The sequence below is a fragment of the Epinephelus moara genome, chromosome 8 (genome assembly GCF_006386435.1).
Source record: "Epinephelus moara isolate mb chromosome 8, YSFRI_EMoa_1.0, whole genome shotgun sequence".
Taxonomy (NCBI): Eukaryota; Metazoa; Chordata; class Actinopteri; order Perciformes; family Serranidae; genus Epinephelus; species Epinephelus moara.
In genome coordinates, this window is record NC_065513.1 from 866,896 (window position 1) to 894,412 (window position 27,517).

Below are 27,517 nucleotides of genomic sequence, written 5' to 3' on the forward strand. Positions count from 1 at the left end.
AAGCTTTTAGTGGCTTCTAACCTCTCCGGCACTTTTCTTTTTTTAATCTTGTAAATGTTATACTGTCTGTTTTTAACATTATGTGCAAATAAACTAATCTAAACTAAAACTAAACATTATTCATCCCGTTATGCGTTGCCACGCATGTTTCCTCCTCCTGTAGCTGCCACGGTGTTGGCCTTTTCTCTAATGTTGCTTTTCTCCTCCTCATATTTTAGTAGAATTACGAGAAATACTTTTTTCCCCTCACATACGGCGCTCTGTGAGGACGCTCAGTGACACTGCGCTTCTCTCATGATTGTGATTGGTCCGCTGCGGGCGTGTTCACGGTTCTTGATAAAGCAACCCTGGGTTGAGTTACCGAGTTGATATCCAGCGTCGTGATACCGATTATCCTGATTGCCGTTGTTAGGGTTAGTCAACCCAGGATAGGTCTGGGTAACCCAGGAAAGGTTGATCAACCCAGGATAGGTCTGGGTAACCCAGGAAAGGTTGATCTCACTTCGTGATACAGGCCCCAGGTTGGTAATTTCGTCTTCCATTCCTTTGTTTTTGTTTTCGAGTTTCTGGATCTTAGCTTGCAGGTTAGCAACAGTGTCGTCAGTATCAGAGATGCGAGTCTCTGCTTGCTTCACACGCTCCAAGCACTCTCCAACGTCCTTCCGTATTCCTTGAATTGCAGCCATTACTCCGTCAAGTCTGTTGGAGAAGTCTGACTTTAAATCTTTAATGGCTACGAGGACTGGCGTGTTTGCAGATCCTTCCCCTGCGGAGTTTTCCTCCTCTGAGTCAGCCATTACACTAGCGTTGTCTTGCCCACTTTGTTTGGTCGAGCCAAAGTCTAATTTAGACTGCTTTTGGCTGCGAGTTTTGCTCTTCTTTTGCATTGCAGTTGGCATCCGATGGCTTTCTAGCCAAATTACTGCCCTCTTTGCGATGCTAGACTGTTTGAATTGTGTAAAAGTTTTAAGTTTCTGAGGAGGCGATAGGCACACGTCCGTCTAGTGTGCCGCCATCTTTTGAACACCTCCTATCACTCATTTAGACAAAAGTAGATTGGAAAATAGGGCCCAGGTTGAAAAAAACATTAGTTCTCCTTTAAGGTCCTTTACAGAATTCATTACTCTAATGACAGTCTAGCTAAAATATATCCATCTATTCACCCCATCTGTCCCAGATGTGCTAACCCAGTGACGCTAAGTCATATGTTTTGGTCCTGCCCCCTTCTCATAAATTTTTGGTGCTCCATATTTGATTGCTTATCAGTTCTCTGTAATACATCTTTCAAACCTAACCCGCTCACCGCTATCTTTGGAGTCACACCCATGGAAATACATACCACAAATACACAAAAGAGAGCAATAGCATTCAGTAGCCTCATAGCTCGCAGGCTGATCTTATTGAACTGGAAATCCAACAAATGCCCACCCTTTAAAAGATGGATTCAGGAGGTATTGTCTTTACTCCAACTGGAAAAAATCAGGCATACATTGAATGAGTCATGTGACAAATTTGTGAGAGTGTGGTCCCCATTTATTGAATATGTGAAGGAGTTAAATCTCTAATAGATCATGTTATTCAAGTGATATGTCTAGTCGATCTGTCTGACTGGTCCACTGATATTGTACTTCGGCATTAACAGTCTTAATAATGGATCCTGTCTTTTTTTTTATTCTGTCTTGCTTTGTTTATGGTTAATTAGTCGTCATCATCATTATCCCAAGATCGCTATGGCCACTACCATGTTTGGAATCTTGTCGAATGTCGATGGGTCTATTTATTTATTTATTTATTTTTTGCTCTTCTCTTCCTCTAGTGTGCTCTTGGGCCCAAGGGAGGGTATAGAGGGAGGGTTATGGGGAGGTATACGGGATTATGTGTACTGATGTTCTGTATGTCTGTAAATGAGTGTATGTTTGCTTGTTCATAAAATTGAAAACCTGTTAAATAAAGTTTTTTAAAAAAAAATGCAGAAAAATCCAAATTCGTGCTATTTTCAAACGGGAAAGACTTACCTTCTGATCTTCTAAAGATCTTACCAATTCAAGGGACTGAAATTGAAATGGTTACAACTTACAAGTATTTAGGGTTCATCATTGATCAGAACTTGTCTTTTAAATCACATATTGAAAACCTTGTCTCCAAGCTGAAGGTTAAATTGGGCTTTTTCTTTAGAAATAAATCGAACTTCTTTACTGGTTGTGGAAATCACATACACAACTATACTCTGTATGCCACTGCTAAATGACCATCTTTATATGTCCGCAGGCTCCAGCATTGGTTGTTATTTTTTTTTTTAAAGATTATTTTTATGGGCTTTTTGCCTTTAATGATAGGACAGTGAGTGAAATGATAGGACAGTGAGTGAAATGGGGAGACAGAGAAAGAGTGGGGACTGACATGCAGCAAAGGGCCGCAAGCCGGATTTGAACCCGCGGCCCCTGCAGAGGCGACCCAGGCCTCTGTACATGGGGTGCCAGCACTATCCACTACGCTACTGATGCCCCAGTGCATTGGTTGGTTTTTATATATAAATCTATTATTGGCCTGGTTCCCTTTTACCTTTCTACATACATGTGCAGAAACCATAATCAATACGGCCTTCGCTCTTGTAATAATCTTCAAATGCAGGTTCCAAGGGTGAGAACAGAACTAGGCAAAAAAGCTTTTAAATATGCTGCTCCCTCATTTTGGATAATCTTTAGAAGGATCTGAAACTGGCAGAATTGATCACTGTGGGGGAATTTAAGTAGATTTTAAAGGATCGCGAAATTAGCTCTTTTAGTCAATGTGACTTAATTTATTTTAAAGATGTACTCACATCATATTTGTTCTTTTCCTGGACCTTTCATTTCATTTTCATTTATTTCAAGCAGTAGAGCATTTTTTACATCATAAATGACCTGTATACAACAAAAACTAATAAGGCAAATACTTTGAACAGGAGACATGCAGGTTCGATATTTAAATTAATTCATTAACACTCGAAAAGGAGTGGGAAGAAGAAAACTTATTTAATCCCACCCCCATTTCTCAAACCAGGACAATGAACAAAAAGGCCTATACCAGATTATAATAAATTTATTCCACAGTATTTACATTATATAACCAAAGTGTGTGTGAAAATAGGAACAATGTACATTCATGGTAAGAACAACAATATCAGAAAGGTAATGGACAATACATACCAACTTAGTGAGGAACAACAAGCACACATAAACATTTATTAACATAAGTATTAAGACCCGCTCTCTTTATACTGTGACTAGACCATATGTTTATATAGCAGTTTAAATCTGTGGATATTTTGGCATTGCTTATGTTGGATATCCAGACTGTTCCAAAGTTTCACTCCACATACAGAAACACAAAAACTTTTAAGAGTGAGTAATGTGAAGTCTCCATATACTCTTAAATTATGAGTTCTCTCCCGAATTGTGTAGAAATATTGTATATTACTTGGTAGTAATTTGTTGAATGCTTTGAATAAGATTATTGATGTATAATATTTTACAACACCATGGATTTTTAATAGTTTTGACTGAATAAACAGATTATGAGTGTGTTCTAGAAATCCTACCTTGTGAATGATCCGCACTTTTGGAGATTTTTGTTTTTATGTGTCTGACATGGGCTTTCCATGATAATTTATTGTCTATTATAACTCCTAAAAATGTATTCTCATCCTCATTTTCAATATGGACACCATCAATCATTATCTGTAGTTCTGAATTGGTTTTAGAATTTCCAAACATCATTGCCTTAGTCGTATTTAAATTTAATGATAATTTATTATTGTCCATCCACTTCTTCAGTTTATTTAATTCCTCATTTACCGTGTTTACAAGTTCATTATAATTATTACTACTAAAGAATATGTTGGCGTCATCTGCAAAGAGTATGAGTTTTAGCGATTGAGATACATCAAATATGTCATTGATATAAACACTGAATAGTTTTGGTCCCAAAACGGACCCCTGGGGGACACCACAAGAAATGCCAAGATTTTTTTATGAATACAGTCCCATTTTAACATATTGTACCCTTCCTGTTAAGTAGCTTCTTAACCACTCCCCGGCAACCCCCTTAATACCATATAGTGGTAAGTTTGTTGAGTAGGATTGAGTGATTGATTGTATCAAAAGCTTTTGTTAAGATCGATAAAAATTCCAACAGCATGTTTTTTTTTTTGGTCCAGTGCGTTAGTGATTTCTTCTATTGCTTCAATTATTGCCATTGAGGTGGTTGTTTTTGTTCTAAATCCATATTGACCATGATTAATTATCCGGTGTTTGTCAAGAAACTTTTCTAGTCGGGAATTTAAAGAGTTTTTCTAAGATTTTGGAAAATTGCGGTAGTAGGGATATTGGTCTGTAATTTGTGTAGCTGTGTTTACTCTCATTTTTGTATAATGGAATTACTGTTGCAATTTTCATTTTATTTGGGAAACAACCAGATTGGAATGATAAATTACCTTGTATTTCATGTTAATTGTATATTGTGGTTTTTATTCATTTGTTGGGTATGACAGTTGTATATGTCTATATGTCCATGTTGTAACTTGTAACAATATTGTATGCTGCCCTCTTGGCCAGGTCACTCATGAAAAAGAGATTTTTAAATAAAGGAGATATAAGATAAGCATCAGCGCCAAAATCTCAAATGTCTGTTGTTGATTACAGTGGATGTCTCTATGTGTTTCGGTGCTTACAAATGAAAATCTAGTTTTAAACTGATCAATCAGAAACAGCGTTTGAACAAACATTGAAAGTAAATGAAACACAAAGTTTTGTTTCGAATACAACAAATGCAAACATGGCAGGGTGCCATAATATTAACAATGAAATGCTTTCTTTGTGTGTGTCCCTTAGGTGGAGACAGTAGGAGAGAGAATAGTTTTATACATCCTTAATCGTGTCATCTATAGAGCCAAGGAGATGAGCTCTGATGAGCTTCCCTTCCTTTGCCATGGAGAAAAAGATCATGCAAAAATCCTCTGGAATAATGGAGAGGCAGTTGGCTTCTACTCAGTCAAACCCTCAGGTAATTTATCTCCACAGATAGACCCAGACTCTTATCTGGTTCTTCGCTGTGTAGTTTTCTTTCAGTTGGTATTTACTATGGAGAATTTTTCTGAAGGTTTTAAAAGAAAAACTGTATATGCTGACAATGTAAGTGATCTTCTCAATGCCAACACTGCTTACTGCTCAGTTGTTTCAACCACTGTTTGTTCAGCCCAGGAAGTGTTTGTAGATACATTTGCATTCATGCAAGACCAGAGGGCTGCACCACAAAGCAAGTTTGCCAGAGTCAGGCTCTCTCTGCCTGAGCTGACTTGACAAACCCTAAAGCCTCAGTCAGAGGTAACAGATACCACAAAGGTGGTTATCAACTGTCTCTGTTAACTCCAGGCTGTGAGTGTGAGTGCTTTGCGAATCAGGGATGAGGTAACATAGTCAGATAGGTTAGGGGTAGGAATACCTCGGAGTTTGCTTGCTAAATGAGTTTTCTTTAGGAGTTTATTCTTATTGGTGCTTGTGAGCATATGGAAAAAAACAGATGGCACCATACAGAAAAACTGGTTCGGTAATGCTACAGTACAGGAGAAGAAGAAGAAAATGGGGTTGTATTGACAGGTGGTTTAATTTATGGATGGCTGTAAGTCTCTGCTGACATTTGTAAATGTCCGTGGTATGCTGATTGAAGATAAGGTTATTATCCAGTGTAATGCCAAAGTGCCTGAGAGACTCCACCACCTCAACCTTCTCCCCTTTGATGGTGGCCCAGAGTGGATCAGTGTTTTGGGGGGGGCTCAATAGCACTTCTTAAGTTTTTGGGATGTTACCATGGAGAAAGTGAGCCTAAATGGGATATGGAATGTTGATAGACTAAGAAGGAGTCGCTGTTGTTACTGAGCAATACAAGATTGGCTGTGTCATCTGCAAATTTACAGTAGAGGGTAGTGGTGGAAGGATTCAGACAAATGTCTGTATACTGAGTGTAAAGAAATGGACTGAGTACACACCGCTGTAGAGCGCCAGTATTGAGAGTAATGGTACGTGAAAGTGAATTTTCAATGTAACATTATGACTAAACAAGTTGGATTAAGCACATTTGTAATGTATTCCCTTAGCTGAGAATCTGTAGTACTCATATATTGACATATATTGACACTGACTATAGAGTGACACGACTCCAAGGAGTGATGAAAAGCGCTTTTTAGCTGAAACTCCGAACATAAGCTGTTCCTGACCAGGTTTGGTCTGCAGCATAACTTACCATGGCGATCTAGCCAGGTTAGAAGACAGCCACCTTCATAGAATGAGAAACTCTGGCTTTAGACCCAACATACCTTGCTAACACACTAAATCTCACTTCCTGGTATAGCCCTGTGGTTTAGTCCATGTGTGATAACTGATATCAGTTTGTTCCTTTCTGTCCTCATGAGTGTGTTTTTTTCCCTCTTGTAGGCAGCTTATGTAATTCTTTTTCAACCAGAAGCTATCAGCTCCCTGTGATGGACTCCATATTTGTCCGAAAATGTCAGCGTGGTAAAGGCTTCGGCCTCCAGATGCTCGAGGACTTTGTGCTTAGTTTCAAAGAGGACTGTCTGGGGTTGAGGTACCCCCTTTCACCATCCATGTATAAAGGTACATGACTCCACCTTATTAATATGAGCAGTATGAATTTACTTTCTTATAGTCAGCTGTGTTTGTTCTGTTATTTCATAGAAGCATAAACAGTACATTACTATCAAGACACTCCTCTTTGTTCGCAGTGTGTGAGAAGTACCTGTGTCAGTATCCAGGAGACACAGGCCTGCTGTGGGAGGTGGAGGGCATAGGTGGGCCCAACCAGAGGACAAATATTGCCAGTAGGATTCAGGCCATGGAGCAGAGTGGTAAGAAAGCACAGAAACGACACTGTAGAGTTGAACATTTTAAAAGACTTGACACCATAAAGATTATATTTTCAATCATCTTGAAATTGTTTGTTTAATTCTGTTAAGAACTGCAAAACTGGTTGACAGATTTTTTAGTGTACTTATCTAAGCCTTTAAATATTACATCTTTGTCCATCTACATCTTAATCTGTTTCTCAGCAGTATCCAAGAACCTGTCATTCACAGAAGAATCACTTGTGATTACCCAAATGACCGAAAAGGGTGTGGCGATGGAGGCAGTTACCACTCAGATAAAAGATGCGGAGTCAGTGGAATGCACTGTTGAAATTGTGGTACATTATAACTTTTTCTTCCAATGTGAGAAACATGAATTTGAGAAACAAATAATTCTGCAAGTAAAAATAATCCACTTAATTTTTAGGAGGAAGTGACAGTACTGAGCGCTACCATAGGTGAGCACTTTGTCATTTTAACCTTTTAACATTGTAACCTTTACCTTACATTGTATATTAATGTATGTATTATTAATGTGATAACATACATTATAAAAATTTAACCATTTCAGAGGCCGAAGTGCCCCTCACAGCCAGGGGGAGGAGCAGTGGCTCAAAACGAAGGAAAACAGGAGAAAAGATTGCAGAGGACAAGCCAGAAAAAGTACTCAGGTCTGTATGAATTCAACCATGTTACTCCTGAGTGCACCATGGATGCACTTATGTAAGGAAATTAAGAATTTACATCTTAGATGCTTGGAATTCAAATAGCTGAAAATCTAAAGTCTAAAACACAGTTGCATATTGATTCAAAGTCAGAGCCTCAGTGGTCTTGTTAGAGGCTGTGTGCCATTGTGGTCCACTGTGAAATTTCATCAAGGGAACTATAGCCATTTCAATATGTTAACATTTTAATTGTGCAAGTGCAACAACCAGTGCAAAGTAGTAGTTCTGGATGCAGAGACGATGTGGGCATCTCCACCTGGTATTTTGACTCATGTATGTGCAGCAGTGCAAAGTACAAAAGGACCACTTGAAGGTGAATATAGATCAGAGGGTGTGATGATTACAATCACAGCACAATCAAAGTGAACTATGATAGCAACTGTTAGTACAATGATCATGGAAGTCCATCCATTTATTTTCATCCACTTATCTGGGCTGGATCACAGGGCAGCAGGCTAAACAAGGTATTCCAGACGTCCCTCTCCCCAGCAACATTTACCAGCTTCTTCTTGAGAACCCAGAGGCATTCAGAGGCCAGAGGACATATATATATATGATCCCTCCCTCCACTTACTATTTGGACGTGCCCAGAAAACTTCTAACGAGAGGCACCCAAGTTGATCCTAATTAGATACCCTAATCGCCTCAACTGGACCCTGTGGTCGCAAAGGAGCAGCAGCTCTACTATTTTTCTCTGGATGTCTAAGCTCCTTTCCCTATCTCTAAGGCTGAGCCCAGCCACCCTACAGAGGAAACTCATTTCACCGGCTTTTTTTCAGTCACTACCCAAAGCTCATGACCATAGGGGAGTGGCAGAAAGTTGAGGGACTAGTGAAGCAAGAGTTTTGCTTTGGGGCTCAGCTTCTTTTTCATCACACGGACTGTGAGAATGCCCACAGCACTGCTGACAAAGCACCTATTCGCCTTTCCATCCTGCGCTCTATTTTACCCTCACTTGTGATCAAGACCTCAAGATATTTGAAATCCTTCACTTGAAGCAGTAACTTGCTCCTAACCAAGACTAAGCTATCCACTGTTTCCCGGCACGTTTCTCAACAGAGTTGTACTGTCTCATTCAGGGCTTATTTCTGTCTTATACCTAACTATGCACATATCCATTCCATAGTCTTTCATCGTCTTTTATCTTTACTTATTTATTAGAAGCCTGTTGCCTGTTGGTAAGGTAAAGATCACCTCATGTCAAACGGTAGGTTGTCCCTCTCCCTCCTTACTCTTCTTTTGGGGGGGTTCCCTATTCGACTATGGAGTCATCACCCTCCTTAATCATACCATCTCTTCGGGGTCCAATCGCCAAAGACTTTCCACATTCTTATTCATACATTCACATGTTAATAAATATTCTTTTACCATTAAAAACGAGTCACTCCTGATTGAAATGAAGCTCAGCCTAAGTTCAATCAGGAAGACCATCTTTGTGCTCACCCTTTAACATTTCTCTCCATCCCACTTTCACTACTCCCTCTAATCAGCTGACTATGGGTGTTCACTTCTCTTGTTATCCAATCACACTTTGCCACGATCTCTCAGCCAATCAGGATGCCACTGCAAAATTTTAAATCTGCTCTCTCTTCTGCTGATGCCAGCCATCATTTAGGTTTACTTTGCAGTTCTCTTGTTGATAGTAACAGCCTTGTGCGATTCCTCAGCAGAAACGGAATCATTTCTCACTCATCACATCCTCCAGTTCCGGCATTTGCGCCTGTTATAGGTCAGTATTGTCAACAAGCCTTCGTTTCTAGCTCCAGTCTCGATCTTAGTGTCGTGTACGGATTCAAGATGTGGGCCCAAACTACACGTAACATGATCTGTTGCTTCGGGACACTTTGCATACGTACACCCGGAATGTCATGCACAGTCCCCGGTCACTCCCTTCTTCATCCAGGACAAGCTCTCAAAGACACAACTCCTCGTCTCATCCAGATCATCGACACTTGGGAACACCTCGGGATCCCCCAGGAGGATGGACGTATGGAATGCCTTGCACAGCCTGCTGCCCTCACAACCCATCCCTGAAAGATAATGGATGGATGGTGTGGATGTTGTACTGTAGAGTCAGGTGCAGTCCCAGGTTTTATAAAACATGTTTACTCATTCACAACATCCTGTGTGTGTGTGTGTGTGTGTGTGTGTGTGAAAAAAACAATAAATGTCGCAGTATCTCCAAATTAATTTCAGAAGCATTCATTTTTCTCAGCCTGTCTCAAATTTTTATTAGTACCTAAAAGTTGTAAAGGGGCAAGCCCACCTAATCTCATTCCAAAGTCTATACTGCCACTTTGTCAGTGATTTTGGCATCAAACACCTGACGTCAAAAGCCACTTTTCACGGTAATATGATACAGCGCCAGTTGGCCAGAAGGCTCTTGTTGTGGTACTATGATATGCGGACAGGCGGCATCACTTTATAACGCAGCTGGATGGTGCATTTCGCTGCGGTATGATACAACGCTGGATGGCGTCAGGTTAAAAAGTTGCCAGTAACAGCATAATGTATTAACTTGGAAAGTCCCCTATAGGGCGAAGGGGAGGGGTGGTGGATAGGTCCAACAAACCCTAGACTTTTACCCAGGAGCCCGGTGTTTGCTTCCTGTCTGAATGTAGAGCCAAACCATGATGTTTTTTTTCTAAACCTAATCATGTGCTGTTGTTGCCTGAACCTAAGCACGTGGTTATTTTTGCCAAAACCAAACCATTTGCTTTTGTTGCCTAAACCTAACCACATGCCTTTGTTGATGTCCCAGCATTGGTTTCGATTCCCCAGAATGTCAGCAGCAGATGCAGGATGATACGTAGCGCGTAATATGTAGATGTGAAAGGACACTGAAAAAGTCGCAACATGTGACTACTTAGGATGAGAACGTGTTGAGAAAGCTTGAGACAGAAAATAGGCTGTTACAGGAAAAGATGGCTCTCTGTGTCACAGTACTCAAATTCCCTGACGCCTAACAAGCATGTTGAATGTTTTCTCTCTCTGCATTTCCTGCAAAGCAGATTCTTCCATTTAGAATGTGAGAAGGCCTTCTCAAGTCCCCCATAGTTGCAAAACACTGTTGAGAAAAGTAACAAACAAACAGCTTCACGTGTCAATACAGCATTCCATTCTTTCTGTTAAAAGTGGAAATGCATTCTTGACTTTGGAAACGGTATAATATGAATATATTTGAAAATTCTATCATGAAATATTATGTTCTGAAAAATAAATGTAACTCAAGGTCTGCCCAATAGCTTTTACTCACATCTTGTGGTTTTCATCATTTTTCGGTCATGTAGTACTTGTGTATCTCTTTTAGATGGTAAGAGTTTCTGGTGTCTGAAGTGAATGTCCTTTATCTTTCTCCTGCCATCCACTCACTTTTGCAAGATGACTTCGACCCCTACCCAAGTGGGAAACTGAAATTTCTAATTATGATACAATACCTTGAAAAATATTGATATTTGATCCCATATATCACAGGGATAATTAACATTCAGGACATAAAATTTTAGCTCAGTCCATAGGGACTTAGGTTGGGAACCAGAAGGTCGCCTGTTCGAGTCCCCGTCCGGACCAAATATGGGGCGTGGACTGGTGGCTGGAGAGGTGCCAGTTTACCTCCTGGGCACTGCCGAGGTGCCCTTGAGCAAGGCACCGAACCCCCCAACCGCTTGGGGCGCCTGACCAAGGCAGCCCCCTCACTCTGACATCTCTCCACTTTGCGCATGTATAGGTCCTGTTTGTGCATGTGTGTGTCTTTTGGACTTGTGTGTAATTGACAGCAAGAGTAAAAAAATTGAATTTCCCCTTAATAAAGTATATTAAAAATAATAATAATAATGATAAGCTGGGGGAAACACTATATTAGTGAAACAGCAAGGATCCTAGACATGAACACCAGAAACAGACAGCATCAGCTGTCTATGAACACCAGACCAAAAGCACTCACAGTATACACTGGAAGAGGTCAAAGTTGGTCTAGCAGGAGTCAGGGGACAGGAGGAAATTGACACCAGAGACCATCTTTGAAACAGACAGGAGCTAAGATCCACCCATATGGAACATTGACAAGGGACCTTTGTCATGGACAACTGAGCTGACTATATCCGCTGAGGAAAACTACAAAATGGGGTAGAAAACTCAGAAATTAGATAGAAGACCTTGAACAAAGGACAGGTTTATAATTTTGCAAGTCTGTCTGAGAACAATAGTTGGGTGCCCATATGAACAATAGGCCTCCTGCATGAATGTTTTCTTATTTTTCTTGTATATTTTTGCACAAAGCCATAAGAGGAAAAGAACAAAATCCTACATGGGATTCATGACACGTGCGCTGACAGCCAAGTCTGTTCTTACCCATGTTAATGAATCACATGCCAGGCAATTTGCATTCAGCACAGGGAATACTTAAGTGCTGGGTGCAAACCACAAATCAACAAGCCACTAGCATTTTACAGGTAGCATTAAACTCAGACAAAAATAGAAAGGAAGTGGCTGTCAGTTTCTGGTTATAGGCCACCTCCTGCTGGGTCTGAGGTAGGAAAGTGGTGTCATAAGCCATGGTAGTAGCAGATAGCCCAGATTACCAAAATTAAAAGTTACATTTATGTTGAAATGGGAAGACTTTAAAAAAAATTCTATCATAGGCCTAACACTTACACCACCCATCTCCAGCAGCACCTTGATCCAACCACATAACCACGAACAATATTCATATGTTACAGCTACAATTAAGAGGAAAGCAATAAATTCACCCCTGGAAGGAATAGAGTTTATTGCCTGTCTGTTTTGCAAGAAGATTTAAAAGTGGTTGGTTTTCAGCAGTCTGCTCTGCCTTGTTACATCATTTAATACTTACACCAATTATTGTTTGAAATTAACATGTGATGTCTAACGTCTTTTAGAATTGAGGATATTGAAGCAGAAACTCCCAGAGGGGAGCAAGTTTCTGCGCAACAGGAGACAGAACTGCATAATGTCTCTGAATTGGTACAGACTGAGGTGTGTATCTTCAAATTCTTACTTGCATGTTTGTCTACATGACCAGCACAGCAACTTGTATATTAATTATTTTGTTTATTTTAGGGTATGATCAGTGTGGCTCCTGAAGGACAAGGAGAGGATGCAGTTGATACTGTACCTGAAGAAACAGTTCGCGTGTTGGACCAACCAGCCACTGTCTTAGCCCCACAAGACCTAGAGGAAGCTGATGTTACATTAGCACCTATGACTGAAGAGCCACAAGTAGAAAATGATACCCCACAGGATCTGACCAACACATCCCGTGGCTCACAGATAACAGTTGAGAATGTGGCATCAGAAATTGAGGAAGCAGAGAAAGAGTATCGGAAAGAAGACACTGCAGTGCTAGTCGTTTCTGAAGAGGTTTTGGAGGTACACAAGGGAGCAGAAACTCTGGACAAAGTAGGAGAGAAAACTCAAATTGGGGACACTGGTGAAAAGTTAGAAAAAAAAGTTACACAACATGAGGTGAGTCTGTTAACATATGCAATATCAGAGGATGGTGAAGCTGGAAGAACTGGAAAAACAAGGAGAACTGTTGTAAAGGCCATAAAAACTGTACAGAGTGAAACCCCCAGACGGAGATCTAAGCGGCAGCACAAGCTACGGGAGGGGTTAAAGGAGGAATCTACAGTCCAGGGTGGAGACTTAATTTTGAGAGGAAGAACTGTTACAAAGACCCCCACACCTAAACGCAAAAATTCCTGCTGCAGCCAGAAAGTAAGTGAAGAACTAGAGAAAGAGGCCAATGAAGTGGCAGACGAGAATGAAGTTTCCACAACTGATGTAGTGGAAGAGTCAGCTGTAATTGAGAGAGAGCAAGAAGAAATGACCTCTGTAAAAAGGGATGTAGTTGATGTGGAAGAATTAACAGAAGAAAAGCAACAGCTCAAAGATGAACAACTAGCAAATGAAGGGCAGGCAAAGAAACAACATCAGCCTGGGGTGGAAGACACTGTAGTGAAGGGATGTTCCACAGAGCTTCCCAATATAGCAGAAACTGCGTTGACAAAGGAAAATGAGGATGAAAAAGTTACAGATGAATCTCAGAAAATACAAAAAGGCGAGAAGGTAGAAACATCAGTGATAGGGGATAAACAAGATGTCTCTGATGATGAGATACAGGAGCCCCCTGTTGCACAGAAGAGAGCCTTGACAGGCAGACTTAAAGTCACTCCCAAACCTCAGCCCACAAGACAAAGCAAAAGACATCAGAAACAAAAGGCAGAGCACACAGATGAAGCTGACCTGGAAACAGGAGGTTCTGCTGGTGAAGAGAAAGCAGATGAACAACCGACAGACAAACAGATGGATGAACACCACAAGGATGAACAAGAGGAGACTGCTGACAAAACAGAAGAAGATATATCAATAGAGGAAACAACTGTTTTGAAAAAAAGTCAAATTCCACAGACACAGAAGACAGCAGAGGATGTTATACCTTCAACTGAGGTAAATGTGGAAGGAACCAAGGAAGTACAAGAAATGGAAGAGACTGAGGGAGAAGCAGAAAAGGAGAAAGAGTCAGTCAGTGTCTTCAGGAAGGGAGGGTGTTCTGCTGCTGCCACAGCTAGACTTAAAATAGCCCACACACAGTGTCAGACAGAGGAAGAAGGAGAAGAAAAAACTGAAGAGACTGAAAGAGAGGAAGAAGAGACAGGGCAGGAATTGTCTGAGGAGAAAGGGGAGGGGGTAGGGGAAGAAGAAAAGAGTGTGGAAATGGAGAAAGACAAAGATGTGGAAGATGAAGTTGAGAGGGTGGCCGGGGAAGAATCTGCCATAGGTGACACAGAGCAGATGAAAGATGTCTCAGCAGAGGAAGCAGCAGTGCTTGAAGAGGAGGACAACAGTGTAAAAGCTGTTGATGAGATCAGTACTCACACAGTCCAGATTTCACCAGCTGAGGTAGAAGAGAGGAACTCAGCTAAGGAAAGGCAAACCACAGTTCTAGAAATACCTACTGCTGCTACTGAAGTGGGATCAGACACTGCCATCACTGAAGAAGAGGAACTAGTAGGAGATGCATCTGTGGTGCCAGAAGAAGAAGCCCCAGCCATAACAAGAGCTCATAGGAGCAAAATAAAAACTTCACCTGCCACACCATCACAATCCAAAAGACAGAAAGACCAAGGAGTTGTGGAGACTCAGCAACAGGAAGAGGAAAATCCTGAAGAACAACATCATGAGTTAACTAATGATTCACCTCCAAGATCTGTACGACAAAGGCCAAGAATGGACTCAAGTGTAAAAGGGGAAGTGGATGAGCAAGGTGAGACTGAGGCAGCCACTGACAAGGAGGAATCAGATGATGACAAAGACAACAAGAAAGCAAAATTTTCTGCAGATGAACCGAAAGAGAAGCTAGACAATTTAGATATAGATAATGAGGTAGAGACAACTGGTATAAGTCAAAAGGATGAGGACAATGAGCAGAATATGTCAGAGGAAGAGGTGGAGCCTATAGTGATTGGAAAGAGAGTTTTAAGAGGGAGGTCACTGCCTTCAGTAACAGTCACACCCCAGCCAAAATCCAGAAGGCACAGGGCAAGAGCTCAAAAAGCAGAGGAGTCTTTGTCTGATGAAGAAATGAGCACTCAGTTAGCTCAGGCAGAAGAAAATACACAGCCAGAAGTTGAGATGGAAAAGCTAGAAGCTGTGGCACAGGAATCGGTCACAGAGCAAGAGACAGTGAAAGAGGAACAGTCTGCTGTATCAGAGACATGTGCAGAGGGACAGGAAGTGGCTTCTGTTGGAGAAAGTTCTGAAAAGACACCTAATGCAGACAAGGGAATGGTTACTGATAAGGCAGAAGCACCACCTGTTGAAACAGTAGTTTGTAGAAGTGGTGAAAAGACAGTGAGAACCACAAGAAGCAAAACCACAAAAAGACAAGATGATGAGCAAAAACAGTCGGCTGTTGAGAAAAGCACAGAAGAAGGTGAGCTGGCAGTAGAAACAAGATTTTTTAGGAGGGGAAGGAGGTCTGCTGCTGCCACAGCTAAACATAAATCCAAAAGAGCCCGCACACAGTGTCAGACAGAGGAAGAAGGAGAAGAAGAAAGTCATCCTGCTGAAGAGACTGGAAGAGAGGAAGGAGAGACATGGCAGAAATTGCCTGAGGAGAAACGGGAGGAGGTAGAGGAAGAGAGTGTGGAAATGGAGAAAGACAAAGATGTGGAAGATGAAGTTGAGAGTACAGCTGGGGGAGAATTTGCCATAGGAGATGCAGAGCAGATGAAAGATGCCTCAACAGAGGAAGCAGCAGTGCTTGAAGAGGAGGACAACAGTGACAGAGATGTTGATGAGATCAGTACTGACACAGTACAGATTTCACCAGCTGAGGTAGGAGAGACTAACTCAGCTGAGGAAGAGGAAACCACGGTTCTTGAAAAACCCACTGTTGCTCCTGATGTGGGATCAGACACTGCCATTGTCACTGGTGTGGCGGGTGATGTGATACAAGAGCCTGATACTGTGGCTGCTACTTTAGAAGCAGTCATACCTGATACAGTTCTAGGTGAGGCTGATGCATCAGCAGCTGGAGAGCCTCAGGAAAAGGACATTGGCTCTGAAATCCCCAAGCTCCAGAAAGCCACTATTATCTTAGTAGACATAAAAACAACCTGTCATCATCTTAGTGTAAAGGAGGCAGAAGAAACACCAGTTGCCAGAGTGCATGCTGCTTCAGAAAAGCAACAGGAAGAGGAGAATGGAGATAAACAGGATAACATTAAAGAAAAATCTGTAGAGGCAACTGTAGAGACAGCGACTTCCAAGAAGGAAGAGCTTGAAGAAGACAATTCTGAAAAAGAAAAGGATGAATCTGCTGATGTGGATGAGGAAATGAGGGAAGCAGAGGAAGCACTGGTTACTGAAAAAAAAACAGTTGAATCAAGCTGTGAATCAACAAGTAGAAGTGACCAGCAAAAGGAGGAAGACAACACAGGTGAGGGTATAACTAAAAATGAGATGGATGAAGTAGAAACAGGCACTGATGAGGTGGAAGAAGAGATGGAATCTGTGGATAAGGATGCAGTTATAGTAATAGTTCCAGTGGAGAAGAAGCAGTCTGCAGTTTCTGAGATATGTAGAGAAGCAGACATTCCAGCAGGAGATGATGCTGAAGGGAATCTTCCACCAGCTGAGGTAGATAAAGCAATGAGCTCAGAAGAAGAAGAAGAAGAAGAAGAAGAAGAAGAAGAATCAGTTGTTGAAACCAGAGCTCTGAAGCGTCAAACAAAACCAAGCAAAGCTACACCAAAACGCAAAAGCACCAGAAGAAGAAAGCAAGGTGATGCACAAGAAGAAGACAACAACAACAGGGAAGAACAACTAGCAGTGACAACGAGAAGACTGAGGAGTGGCAGGATATCTGCTTCTGACACACAAAAAGGCAAATCCAGAAGAAGCTGCAAACAAATCCAGGAAGGAGGGCAAAATGTAGAAGAGAAAACTCAAAGTGTCAACAAAACAAGGGTAGAAGAAGATGAGGCTGTAGAACCAGCTATAGAAAAGACAGATAAAGAGATGGAGGACAAAGATGAGATAGTAGAAAAGTTTGAGGAGGAAGCTGCCACTGAAAGAGTGGAAGACTTAGAACCAGAAATAGATATGGAGGATGGGAAAGCAGTAGCAATGAAAGCACAAGATGGAGTGGAAGAGCAATTAGAAAGTATATTCAAAACATTTGCTGAAAAGGAGGTGGAGGCTTCAGGTGAAGAATGTGATGAAAGGAAACCAGCCATGGGGCATGAGGAAATGGAGCTACTGCCAGATGCTGTCACCAGATCTCTGAGAAGTGGTCAAAAGATGTCCAAAGCTTCACCAAAAAACAAGTCCAGACAAAGCAAAAAACAACAAGATGAAATGAAGGAGGGGGGGGCATCTGCAGAAAAGAGCACTGATGGAAATGGACCTCCAGCAGAAACAAGAATTTTGAGAGGGGGAAGGAAGTCTGTTTGCGGAATACACGAACAACTCAAGAAAGAGGAAGACGGATTGAAGGAATCAGGTGAGGAAGCAGGGGTAGTGGAAGAAGAAGAGGCAAGGCTGGGATCACTCAAAGAGCCACCAACAGAAGCGGATGAGGGGAAGGTCCCAGAGGAGGATAAAACAGAGATGGAGAATGAAGAATTTGTTCCTGTAGAAGTGAGAAAAGTAGTGTCAGAAAAGGGAACGATGGAAATTACTGAAGATGAAGAGAACACAGCTGGAGACGCAGCTGATGCAGATGAGTTAGTACAAGGAGAGACTGACACACCATTACCCGAACTAGCTACGGAGTCCACTGTACTTTCACCTAGTAAAGAAGAGGCAACGCATTCAGCAGAGGATCAACAGAGTGAAGAAATGGCACCCAAGCTTTCTGATCTCCAAAGACTGACTGTGGTTTTAGTGGATGTGCAAAAAAAACATCATGACATTAAGGAAGTAACAGCAGCTGCCAGGCTGGGGGGTTCTGTACAAAAGACTGCCACTAACGCAGAAGAGGAGCAGAAAGAAGAAAGAGCGGCAGAGGAGAAAGTTACTGGGTTCCCTTTGGGAACAGAAAAAAATGAGCTGGAGAAGGTGATAGTGGAAGAGGACGAATTTCAGGATGATGTGGAAGCAGTCACAACAAAAGATACAGGGGAGGGGATAGCTGAGGAGACAGCTAAAGAAGAGGAGGCTAAAAGTATTAATGATGAGCAGGAGCCTATAATCACCGAAACTAGAACATGTAGAAGTAAAAAGCAAGCAGTCAAAGCCACACCAAGTACCAAATTAGCAAGAAGCGGACAGAAAAAAGGTGAACTAGCAAAGGAGGCTTCAACAATTCAGAAAGTTCAAACAGTTCAAATAAGGGTTCTGAGGAGGGGAAGGATGTTTAGGCCTGTCACACAAAAATGTGCAACAAAAAGAACCCACAAGCAGCTCCAGGAAAGAGAGGAAGTAGTAGAGGGAGGAGAGAAATCTACAGCAGTTGAGGAGAGAGTGGAAGAAGAGAAACAACAGCAGGTGATTGATCAGGAGAAGAAAGAGAAACTTAAAGAAAGAGATGTAACTGAACAAGTAGAACATATAGAAGCAGAAATGGGCATGGACAAAGAGAATACTTTGGCAGAGGAAGCTGTCATACAACAAGAGGAGGAACAAGTCAACAGCACTGAGACAGCTGGAAATAAGGAAACAGGGGCTTCAGCTGGACAGCATGCTGATGAGGGAAAGGCCCCTGATGTTGCAGAGGAAGCAGTCCCAACACAAGATACAGTAGAGGGGGAACAGTTGACCTCTGCATTGAAGGAAGTGGAAAGTGCAGCTGGAGTAAGTACACAAGAGACAGTGTTGACAGCAAAGGATGACAAGGCAAACAATGTGTCTGAGAAGGAGGAAGCAACAGTTACTGAAAGAGTTCTGAGAAGTGGTGAAAAGACAGTGAGAGACACAAGACGCAAAACCACAAAAAGACGAAAAGATGAGCAAGAAGAGACAGCTGTTGAGAAAAGCACAGAAGAGGATGAGCTGGCAGTAGAAACAAGAATTTTGAGGAAGGGAAGGAGGTCTGCTGCTGCCACAGCTAGACTTAAATCCAAAAGAGCCTGCACACAGTGTCAGACAGAGGAAGAAGGAGAAGAAGAAACTCCTCCTGCTGAAGAGACTGGAGGAGAGGAAGGAGAGACACGACAGGGATTGCCTGAGGACAAAGGGGAGGAGGTAGAGGAAGAGGAAAGGGGTGTGGAAATGGAGAAAGACAAAGATGTGGAAGATGAAGAAGTTGAGAGTGCAGCTGGGGAAGAATTTGCCATAGGAGATGCAGCGCAGATGAAAGATGCCTCAACAGAGGAAGTAGCAGTGCTTGAAGAGGAGGATAAAAGTGATAAAGATGTTGATGACATGAATACTCACACAGTCCAGATTTCATCAGCTGAGGAAGAGGAAACCACAGTCATAGAAAAAGTTACTGATGCTACTGAAGTGGGATCTGAGACTGCCCTTACTGAAGAAGAAGAAATAGTAGGCGATGCATCTGAGGTGCCAGAAGAAGAGGCCCCAGCCACAACAACAAGAGCTCCTAGGAGCAAAATAAAAACTTCACCTGTCACACCATCACGAAGATCCAAAAGACAGAAAGACCAAGGAGTAGTGGAGACTCAGCAGCAGGAAGAAGAAGACCCTGAAGAAGAACAAGATTATGAGGTAACTAATGATTCACCTTCAAGATCTGTACAAAAAAGGCCAAGAGTGGACTCCAGTGAAAAAGGGGAGGCAGATGAGCAAAGTGAGACTGAGGCAGCCACTGAGAAGGAGGAATCAGATGATGACAAAGACAACAAGAAAGCTAAATCTTCTGCAGATGAACCAAAAGAGAAGCTAGACAATTTGTATACAGATAGAGAGGTAGAGACAGCAGGTATAAGTCAAAAGGATGAGGACAATGAGCAGGAAATGTCAGAGGAAGAGGTGGAGCCTATAATGATTGGAAAGAGAGTTTTAAGAGGGAGGACAGTTGCTGCAGTAATAATCACACCTCAGCCAAAATCCAGAAGGCGCAGTGCTAAAGCTCAAACAGCAGAGGAGTCTTTGTCTGATGAAGAAAAGAACATGCAGTTAGCTCAGACGGAAGAAAATACAGAGCTAGAAGTTGAGATGGAAAAGGTAGATGCTGTGGTACAGGAATCAGTCACAGAGCAAGAGACAGTGGAAGAGGAACAGTCTGCTGCATCAGAGACATGTGCAGAGGGACAGGACTTGGTTTCTGTTGGGGAAAGGGCTGAAGAGACACCTAATACAGACAAGGAAATGGTTACTGATAAGGCAGAAGCACTACCTGTTGAAACAGTAGTTCGTAGAAGTGGTGAAAAGACAGTGAGAACCACAAGAAGCAAAACCGCAAAAAGACAAGATGATGAGCAAGAAGAGTCAGCTGTTGAGAAAAGCACAGAAGGGCTGGCAGTAGAAACAAGAATTTTGAGGAAGGGAAGGAGGTCTGCTGCTTCCACAGCTAGACCAAAATCCAAAAGAGCCTGCACACAGTGTCAGACAGAGGAAGAAGGAGAAGAAGAAACCCCTCCTGCTGAAGAGACTGGAGGAGAGGAAGGAGAGACACGACAGGGATCGTCTGAGGAGAAAGGGGAGGAGGTAGAGGAAGAGGAAAGGGGTGTGGAAATGGAGAAAGACAAAGATGTGGAAGATGAAGTTGAGAGGGCGTTCGGGGGAGAATCGGCTGTCGGAGATGCAAAACAGATGAAAGATGCATCAGCAGAGGAAGCAGCAGCGCTTGAAGAGGAGGACAACAGTGTGAAAGCTGTTGATGACATCAGTACTCACACAGTCCAGATTTCACCAGGTGAGGTAGGAGAGACTAACTCAGCTGAGGAAGAGGAAACCACAGTCCTAGAAAAACCCACTGCTGCTACTGAAGTGGGATCTGACACTGCCATTACTGAAGAAGAGGAATTAGTAGGCGATGCATCTGTGGTGCCAGAAGAAGAGGCCCCAGCCATAACAACAAGAGTTCTTAGGAGCAAAATAAAAACTTCACTTGCCACACCACCACGATCCAAAAGACAGAAAGACCAAGAAGTAGTGGAGACTCAGCAGCAGGAAGAAGAAAACTTTGAAGAAGAACAAGACGATGAGGTAACTAATGATTCACCTCCAAGATCTGTACAAAAAAGGCCAAGAGTGGACTCCAGTGAAAAAGGGGAGGTGGATGAGCAACGTGAGACTGAGGCAACCACTGACAAGGAGGAATCAGATGACGACAAAGACAACAAGAAAGTTAAATCTTCTGCAGATGAACCAAAAGAGAAGCTAGACAACTTAGATAGACATAGAGAGGTAGAGACAATAGGTATAAGTCAAAAGGATGAGGACAATGAGCAGAATATGTCAAAGGAAGAAGTAGAGCCTATAGTGATTGGAAAGAGAGTTTTAAGAGGGAGGTCACTGCCTTCAGTAACAGTCACACCCCAGCCAAAATCCAGAAGGCGCAGTGCCAAAGTTCAAAAAGCAGAGGAGTCTTTGTCTGATGAAGAAAAGACCACTCAGTTAGCTCAGGCAGAAGAAAATACACAGCCAGAAGTTGAGATGGAAAAGCTAGAAGCTGTGGCACAGGAATCGGTCACAGAGCAAGAGACAGTGAAAGAGGAACAGTCTGCTGTATCAGAGACATGTGCAGAGGGACAGGAATTGGTTTCTGTTGGGGAAAGGGCTGAAGAGACACCTAATGCAGACAAGGGAATGGTTACTGATGAGGAAGAAGCACCAACTGTTGTAACAGGAGTTCTGAGAAGTGGTGAAAAGACAGTGAGAATCACAAGAAGCAAAACCAGAAAAGGACAAGATGATGAGCAAGAAGAGACAGCTGTTGAGAAAAGCACAGAAGAAGTTGAGCTGGCAGTAGAAACAAGAATTTTGAGGAAGGGAGGGAGGTCTGCTGCTGCCACAGCTAGACCAAAATCCAAAAGAGCCCACACACAGTGTCAGACAGAGGAAGAAGGAGAAGAAGAAACTCCTCTTGCTGGAGAGACTGGAGGAGAGGAAGAAGAGACACGACAGGGATTGCCTGAGGAGAAAGGGGAGGAGGTAGAGGAAGAGGAAAAGAGTGTGGAAATGGAGAAAGACAAAGACGAGGAAGATGAAGTTGAGAGTGCAGCTGGGGAAGAATTTGCCATAGGAGATGCAGAACAGATGAAAGATGCGTCAACAGAGGAAGCAGCAGTGCTTGAAGAGGAGGACAAAAGTGATAAAGATGTTGATGACATCAGTGCTCACACAGTCCAGATTTCATCAGCTGAGGTAGAAGAGACTAACTCATCTGAGGAAGAGGAAACCACAGTCATAGAAAAAATTACTGATGCTACTGAAGTGGGATCTGACACTGCCCTTACTGAAGAAGAGGAATTAGTAGGCAATGCATCTGTGGTGCCAGAAGAGGCTCCAGCCATAACAACAAGAGGTCTGAGGAGCAAAATAAAAACTTCACCTGCCACATCATCACGAAGATCCAAAAGACAGAAAGACCAAGAAGTGGAGACTCAGCAGCAGGAAGAAGACCCCGAAGAAGAGCAAGATCATGAGGTAACTAATGATTCACCTTCAAGATCCGTACGAAAAAGGCCAAGAGTGGACTCCAGTGAAAAAGGGGAGGCAGATGAGCAACGTGAGACTGAGGCAGCCACTGAGGAGGAATCAGATGACAACAAAGACAACAAGAAAGCTAAATTTTATGCAGATGAACCGAAAGAGAAGCTCGACAACTTAGATAGAGATAGAGAGGTAGAGACAGCAGGTATAAGTCAAAAGGATGTAGACAATGAGCAGAATATGTCAAAGGAAGAATTAGAGCCTATAGTGATTGGAAAGAGAGTTTTAAGAGGGAGGTCAGTTTCTTCAGTAATAGTCACACCCCAGCCAAAATCCAGAAGGTGCAGTGCTAAAGTTCAAACAGCAGAGGAGTCTTTGTCTGATGAAGAAGAGAATGCTCAATTTGCTCAGAAGAGAAAAAGCACTGAGGTAACAGCAACTCGCAAATCTAAGCGTCTCAGCAGAGATTAGGATGTTCTCAATGCTATGATTGACTCACATAAAATGTATGTAGTTGTGTTCATACCTGATGTTTTACTGCAAGCTTTTGTATTGTGCAGGCTCACAGTGTAGACATACAAACTTTTGTACATTTTTCATCTTGATTTAAAGGTAGACTATCACTTTTGCAATGTTACCTCCATTAGTATGTGTTTCATGCTAGATATGCTCTTAAGTTTTGGTCTGTCCAGTAGGTTATGATGGGTAACATTGGCTAGTGGTAGATGCAACTGTGTAACTGGTATTACTGAGTCAGGTCATTGACTTAATGACTCTTTTCTACTTTAGCTACTGTTGCACTAAGCTGTAGCATTTACCCTTATCCCATAAATGGTGACAGACCTTTCCAGGGGTACCCCACCTCGATCAGTGCAAGCTGCAATAGGCTCCTGTGCCCCATGGCCCTGCAAAGGGTAAATGGCTAGAAATGACAAATAGCAATATCTTTTTACTGTTAGGGCTTGTGACCACATTGGCTGCTGTGCATAAGTCACATATTCTTGCTTTAAATACACTGTCTACGATCTAAAAATATAGGAACAAAAGATGAACTTCAGGCACTCATGCATTGAGCAGGAACTGATGCTTTTGAATTAAGTTAAAAAAAAAAGTATCGAGAAAACACACTACTATTTCATTCTTTAAAGTGCAATCTCAAAATATAGTTTTAAACTTCCCCCTTTACACCCGGGGACACTGTGGGTCACATTTTTTTTCACCAGTATGTCTCATTTATCTACAAACAAAAAACGATGCCACCACGATCACTCGAAAGACTCAAGACAAACAAATTCTACACAATGTGGCTTTAAAAGACCTCTGATTCTCTGCACACTTGTCACAGGTGTGACATACTTACTTATCTATACTCAGTGATTTGAATTTTTGTCAAGTGTTTTTGCCTTTTCCCAGTTTGTATGTGAACATCAAGTATATTTTGTGGTAAAACACCAAGTTTGATCAAAGAGATAACAAAATCTAATGGGACCACATTGGATTTCTTTTGACTGTTCCTTAAAAAGCCATAATTTGGATTTCAACTGAGGATTCTCACATATGGGAATTACTATTTTTATATTGTAAATATTTTTTTATATTTCATCGAAAATGTGAATATCTAGTTTGCATTTTGTAATGCAACAGATCTCTCAACTGCAGGTCTTTGTATGATCTTAATTAGCAATATGCAACAAGGTCCAATTAGAATTACAAAGAATTTATGAAATGCTTATTCCAAGGAACAAGTCAGTTTGTAAAGGCTGCATTTTTTTTTAAATTATTTGTGTACTTTGATATAAAAATTATTACCAAAACATACTCTTTCTTTGCAACTATCAACAGAACTCAGGTCTTAATGTTAGCATGTTCTCTTTTTATATACATTTAACATGTAGAGATTTTAACATGCAGCTCGATCTAATATGTAATCACCTCGTGTTACACCTTTGACTAACTGTGAACTTGAGCTTCATACCCTGTAGAAAGGCCATCATGGAGTCAATGTCCTCAGTCATGTTTATGTTGTTTTCACTAATGTGGTATCATTTAGTCAACATTATACATTGTCTCATCAGTGGTAGTTTGAGTGTTGATTTTGTTAGTTGTATCATTTGGAAGCTAACATTTATTTAGCAGTGTGATGTAAAACTTTGATGTGTCACACTTGTATTTGTGCTAAATAGCAGATGCCAATTAAGGTCATGAACTCATTTTTAGCTGCAAAATTATTTTTCCATGAACTGAAATGGTGGCAAATAAAGTTTTTAAAGGTCATATTCCAAGTGTTGTTTTATTGATTAACTTGACATAACATTGAGTTTCACTTAATTTTAGTGTTCAATCCATGACACACATCACTTACTAAATATTATTAATTTGCCATTTTCATCAATGTGAATGCTGAATGTTCGTCAGATCTTTATTTTTTATTATTAGGGTCTGGGCAGTTAAGCTGCCAGGACACTATTGTAATCCTAGGTATTATTTTTCTTCTTTCTTCTTTCTTCTTCCAAGGAAATCATACTTCCCATGGGTGAAAACTCACCAAACTTTGCACAAAGGTCCAGTCTCATGCCAGATATCCTCAGCTGTAAACTCAAGCCAATAGTCCTGATGGTGGCGCTACAGCAAGCGTCTAAAGTTCAAAACTTTGAAAATTCATAACAAATCAACCATACGTGCTACAACTTCACAACTTTCATCAAACTGTAGCCCCAATACTGAAGAAACTTTTGTACATTTATACAACCTATTAAAAATTATGAAGTTCATCACTGTTTTTTTTTCTTCAAAAACTGTAAAACTTCTTAAACCTATCTCCTCCCACAATTTGTGCTCAGTTGACACCAAACTTCCTACAGAGCATCTTCAGACTGTCCTACAAAAACTAAGTTTCTCAGATTTTTGATTTATCAAAAATTGACCCTACAGTGCATCACAATGTTTGACTGTAAACGGTACTGTAAACATATACATGCAAATTCTTGCTAAATAAATCTTCAATGTTCATGAAAAAAAATGACAAAATTCTAGAGTCATGGTAGATGATGTTTGGCAAATTTCAGAATTTTGTCTCAAAAACTGAATTTTTGACAGCATTTTGAATTTTGCACTAATGTGAACAATTGGAGTCAATGTAAAAATGGCAATTTTAAACATCAGTTTTTCACTTATGGAGCAAATCATTCATTGTTACAAACAAATTACCAACATCTCCATGCTGTCTAAATGCAATATGTGTATTTTCAGATTTTTGTCTTAATAACTGAATTTTTTACAGTGGTTTCAAATCTGCCTTTCCATGGACGGATGGCTGCTTTCCTACACAACAGTGAATGGCTTAGTCAATTTGTGAAGCCACTGTTGAGTTGCTATTTGCCAATTATCTCAGAGCGGTAGATGACCGTCTTAGGTTCCAGAGGTTGTGGGTTCGAGCCTCAACTGGTGCAGAATTCGCATTGTAATGCAATCATCTTCTTGTGCTCCAGCTTATTGCTTAAAATTGCCTGAGCGTGACTGATCACTGTGTAGCATCTTCAAGTCCTTTTTCTGCTAGAAAATCTGCCTTCTCATGCTTGAAAATAAACCAAACTTTGCACAAAGATCCAGTGTCAATACTTCAGTGTGAAACCATCTGAGGCTTCTCACTTTGCATAGCTCAACTAGTTAAACATCAGTTTTTCACTTATGAAGCAAATCAATCATTGTTAAAATAAATTACCAACGTCTCCATGCTGTCTAGATGCAATATGTGTATTTTCAGATTTTTGTTTCGATAACTGAATTTTTTACAGTGGTTTGAAATCTGCTTTTCCATGCATGGACGGCTGCTAAACCTGCACGTCTGGCTTAGTCAATTTGTGAAGCTACACATGAATTGCCACTGATTAATTAGCTCAGTGAGATAGAAATTGATTCTTAGTCTCAGAGGTTGTGAGTTCAAGGCCTCAGCTGATGCGAAAGGCAGATTGTGTTGCTAAATGTCTTCCAATTCTTCTGCTTGTTGCTCAGAATTGCCTAAAAATGCCCGGACCCGACCCATCGCTGCGTAGCAGCTATAATTATTCTTACGATTCCATAAGAATAATTGGCTGTCTGATGCTTCTGCACACTTTCAGCCACAGAAACCATTCAAAGACGAAGCCTTTTTCTACCACTTATACTTTATTAAATATTAAGCTTTTTTTCAGATTTTTAATATGAATGTTGATTCAGCATTCACACTACTGTGGAATTCTCTCACTTCTGTATGTTTTCAGTTTACTACTCCTTTTGCATACTTCCACCTACAAAAAAACATTAGAATATCAAAAATGCTGAGCTCTTTTAGGACGTGTGTGCTCTTTAATCAATGTTTTTCTTCCACTTATCACATAGTTACAATGTAACTATGGGGTGACTCTTTAAATCCTCTTAAACCTTCTCCACCTCAAAATGTTATTCCTACCAAATTCTCTCAGCGACAGACTTCATGTAAACTTTAAATAGGTTAAAAGACTTTGAACTGAATGTGAGGACAGGTTTGAACATGAGCAGAAATCTTGCTGAACCACGTGAGCTATTCAGTTGTATGGGGTTCATGAATGAATTAAAATGAATTAATTTATTATTGATGTATATGTGTGACACTTGCAATTTGAATGAGGTTCCTTCCCCAAACAATAGTCAACTCTGCCCACAGGTGTGCTGACTCAGCAGAGATAACATAAAATGATAAAAGCCGATATGCCCGGGACAAAAATATTTGAAAGCCATACAGAATGCCTGAGAGCCTTACTGCATTATATCCTATTATTGCCTATTTTTATAT

The 27,517-nt window shown here is 41.2% G+C and overlaps 1 protein-coding gene across 3 annotated transcripts in view; it reads left to right on the top strand.

Annotated features, from left to right (window-relative positions):
- The window catches only part of LOC126393891 (microtubule-associated protein futsch-like), a 97,460-nt gene extending 71,142 nt beyond the window's left edge, over positions 1-26,318 (top strand). Inside the window, exons 4-11 of one of the 3 annotated variants that reach the window (XM_050050295.1) lie at positions 4,872-5,043; positions 6,471-6,650; positions 6,779-6,901; positions 7,103-7,236; positions 7,326-7,356; positions 7,470-7,569; positions 12,522-12,618; positions 12,703-26,317. In XM_050050295.1, the coding sequence (XP_049906252.1) occupies positions 4,872-5,043; positions 6,471-6,650; positions 6,779-6,901; positions 7,103-7,236; positions 7,326-7,356; positions 7,470-7,569; positions 12,522-12,618; positions 12,703-23,178 (11,313 nt within the window). In that variant the 3' untranslated portion in view covers positions 23,179-26,317. Of the gene's footprint in view, positions 1-4,871; positions 5,044-6,470; positions 6,651-6,778; positions 6,902-7,102; positions 7,237-7,325; positions 7,357-7,469; positions 7,570-12,521; positions 12,619-12,702 lie in introns of all 3 variants that reach the window. The other 2 variants (XM_050050296.1, XM_050050297.1) reach the window with 2 other exon arrangements.
- Positions 26,319-27,517: the final 1,199 nt, after the last annotated feature.